Here is a 3,094-nt window from a genome sequence, read left to right as displayed (position 1 = left end):
GTTTGATTTTTACTTATTCAATTTTATAACTTCTCTAAACTTGACATGGGGAGAGTCCCATCCAATCAGTATTTAATGAGACTTATTGTCTGTTCAGGTCTTTCTAAAGCAAAAACATGAAGAATCAATAATGTGTAAATGATCAACTAATTATTAGATATCGCAGTCCCTCCAAATACACAAATTTAGTCAAACCTTGCAATATTTGCCAGCACTCAGTTTCCTCACATTTCTGTCACATGATGGCAATTATTTTTAAGAGTAAATTGTTGAAAGAACGGTAAATTTTTCTGAAAATCCTGCAACTCAAAATTTCCTCAAATTAGATAAAAATGATAAATTTAAGTGAAGATCCTGCAGGGACTGATCTCTGTCACTAATTGCTTAAATATTGTTGGTGCTTTACATATTTACTTATCGTTTAAAAGTAGAAATGCAAAGTATGGCAGATTATTGTTGAAATTTCTTGTTTTCCTGCCTATGATCTGTGGCCCACTTGAGGTCAAGCTGGTCCCTGAACTGGAATGAGTTTGACGCTCCTCGTCTAGAGTGAAATCCAGCCATCAGTGGCCCTGGTTTATCATGGAAATAACATGAAGCTGAAACAGTCCAGTTTTTAATAATGTAATAAAATCTCCAAACAAAGAAGGAGTTTTTATTAAAAACTCAAGTTACCCAACCAAAATACACTTTTTGTTTTAACTCCGTGAACAACCGGAGGAAAGTTGCAGGGCTTTGGAAGCAGATTTTCACAGATTTAGGAATAGAAACAGGCCTATATGAACACTTTCTGTCTTGTTCTGTCGCACAATCTCCATTTTTGAAACTGAGAACATATTTAAGACATTTTATGTCTCCAACGATGCAGTCCATTGTTCATCTATTTCTTGGATTTTGCTTTTCTTTTCTTCTTTGCTGGATTAGCAACAATTCTCTTGACTTTGAGAGACTGCAACATCTCAGGAGACTCCACGGCCTTCTCTGATTGACTCTCTCGTTTTCTTTTTTGTCCCCTCCTCTCACCATCACCATCCTCCTCTTCCTCTGCCTCTTCTTCAGCCATCTCTCCGGCTGCTGCTCCTCGTAGCCATACAATATCTACTGAAGGGACTCTGGGTTTAATGGCATCAATGGTGTCAGAAAACAGCTCGTCCTCTGTAGAGCAGCAGCGTTTGAATCCCAGAGCCAGAACGCTCTTCAGGCCCAGCGGCTCTGACAGGCTTTGACTCAGACGTGGCACCTGACAGGCCGGCACTCCCCGTGTGGCACTCAGGGCTATCAGGTGGTTGGTCATGTGTATGGGTTTGGCAGACTTGCACACCAGCAGCAGCCTGAGCTCATTTCTCTCCAGAGCCTTGGTGACCTCGTTGATGCCGATAGCGAGCTGTCTCCTGGCAGTCAGGTTAGTCCAACCGTTTTTGGAGGAAACGCATCCCTGGAAGACCTCGCCCATCTGGGGCTCAGATTCCATCACAGCAGCAGCAACAGCAGCAGGTTTCTCCTGATGCAGCTTTTTTCTCCACGGGCGAAACCCTTTCTCCTCCTTCTTCTCCAGACCTGTGGAGAGCAGTTTGTCCTTCAGGGTCTGCAGGATGAAGTGCATGTCCTTCTGAGGCAAAGGGCTCCACTCTGAGGTGAAGGGTGAGATGAGGGAGGTTTTGGATTGAATTGGTTTCTTGGCTTCCTTTTTAGCCGACTTTCCTGGAGTTGCCATCTCTCTCCCTTAACTGTAATGAAACAAGAGGTATCGGTAAATACACAACAATGAAAACAAATAGGAAAAACCATGACCTTCGATAGGGGTAAGGAATGGCTTTTATAGAAGAATGTTGATTGGTCCATTCTAAAACCCTCACTGCAACAAATATTAGGAGTAACTCTTTGATTATTCATTTATTCTATTAAATCTTGAATTTTACCTGGTGCTCACAAGAGTGGTTAATATCCTACAGTCCCTGAACACATCTTCACTCATAATGCAATACCTAAGTTCAGTTAGGAACACGCCTTTGACAACAAACTATTTTTTTTTTTTTTTTTGTAAACAGTAGTTATTTATAAATCACTGATAAACTATGCATTTGTGACCATCTGACAAATCACATCCGTTTCTACTTTTTTTCCCTACAAAATAAAAGCCCCGACTCTTCAAAGTATGAGCCAGATCTAGTCCTGTACATAAATTACGCTGTAAAGTTTCCCAGATGTCACCTCACCTTATTAGAAAACAACAGCTTTACCTTAAAGTAAGATGTGAAAACACCCAGTGACGTGTTTAAACGTTAAACACCACAGTTGGTGCTTTACGCTGAGGGAAGTGCAGTCAGGTCCTCTTCTGTTCTCAACCTAGAACATTAATAAACTAACAACTGAGCCTCGTTCTGCACTGAATAAAACAACATGCTGTGGACTAAGGGGCGCCGCCATTTCTTTGAATCAAAATAACTTTATTTAAACAAAGTTCAGAGCGACTCCTAGCGTCAGCAGAGCAACATGAGAAACACTGCAACGTTCAGTCCATCAGCAGCAGGTGGATTTAATCTAAACAACTAAATATTAGTCCAAGTATTTCTCTTTTATTCGTTTATTTGGAGGTGACAAAAATGGATAATAATTAACGTACACATATGTAAATACACCAGATTTAGCATCCACACCATTAGTAGACCAAGTGTGGTGTTTGCATGTTCTCACTTATATATATTTTGTATTTTGTTTTGTTTGTTTGTTTGTTTTTTCTTATCACCTAGATATTTTATTCCACAGTCTACAGCCTTTTCGGTCATGGTAAATTAAATATTGATTTGTTTAATTTATTATTATTATTATTATTATTATTATTATTATTATTATTATTATTATTATTATTATATTATTATTATTATTATTATTATTATTATTATTTTACTTTACTCGCTTTACTGCAATAATAATGGAGTGGTATAAGAAAGATAGAATGAACTTTTTAAATATAATTCGCAATAACATAAGGAAAAAATACAGAAATCTCTCTCTCTCTATATATATATATATATATATATATACACTTTCATATAATTCAAACTTTCATTAATATATTCAAACTTTTCTTATA

At 37.8% G+C, this 3,094-nt stretch overlaps 1 protein-coding gene across 1 annotated transcript; it reads right to left on the bottom strand.

The window, feature by feature from the left end:
• Positions 1 to 600: 600 nt before the first annotated feature.
• rpp38 (ribonuclease P/MRP 38 subunit) lies at positions 601 to 2,424 on the bottom strand. Its single transcript, XM_028470306.1, has 2 exons — positions 2,241 to 2,424; positions 601 to 1,727 (listed from the first exon to the last, which is right to left on the bottom strand). Exon 2 carries the CDS (start codon positions 1,712 to 1,714, stop codon positions 881 to 883), a length of 834 nt encoding a protein of 277 aa, XP_028326107.1. The 5' UTR covers positions 1,715 to 1,727; positions 2,241 to 2,424; the 3' UTR covers positions 601 to 880.
• Positions 2,425 to 3,094: the final 670 nt, after the last annotated feature.

The sequence above is a fragment of the Gouania willdenowi genome, chromosome 16 (assembly GCF_900634775.1).
Source record: "Gouania willdenowi chromosome 16, fGouWil2.1, whole genome shotgun sequence".
NCBI lineage: Eukaryota > Metazoa > Chordata > Actinopteri > Blenniiformes > Gobiesocidae > Gouania > Gouania willdenowi.
Note: the sequence above shows the minus strand (reverse complement) of the source record. Positions and strands in the feature narration are given on the sequence as shown.

Excerpts from the sequence above, each read along its gene's own strand:
- rpp38 (XM_028470306.1), bottom strand. The coding sequence starts at position 1,714 with ATGGCAACTCCAGGAAAGTCGGCTAAAAAGGAAGCCAAGAAACCAATT.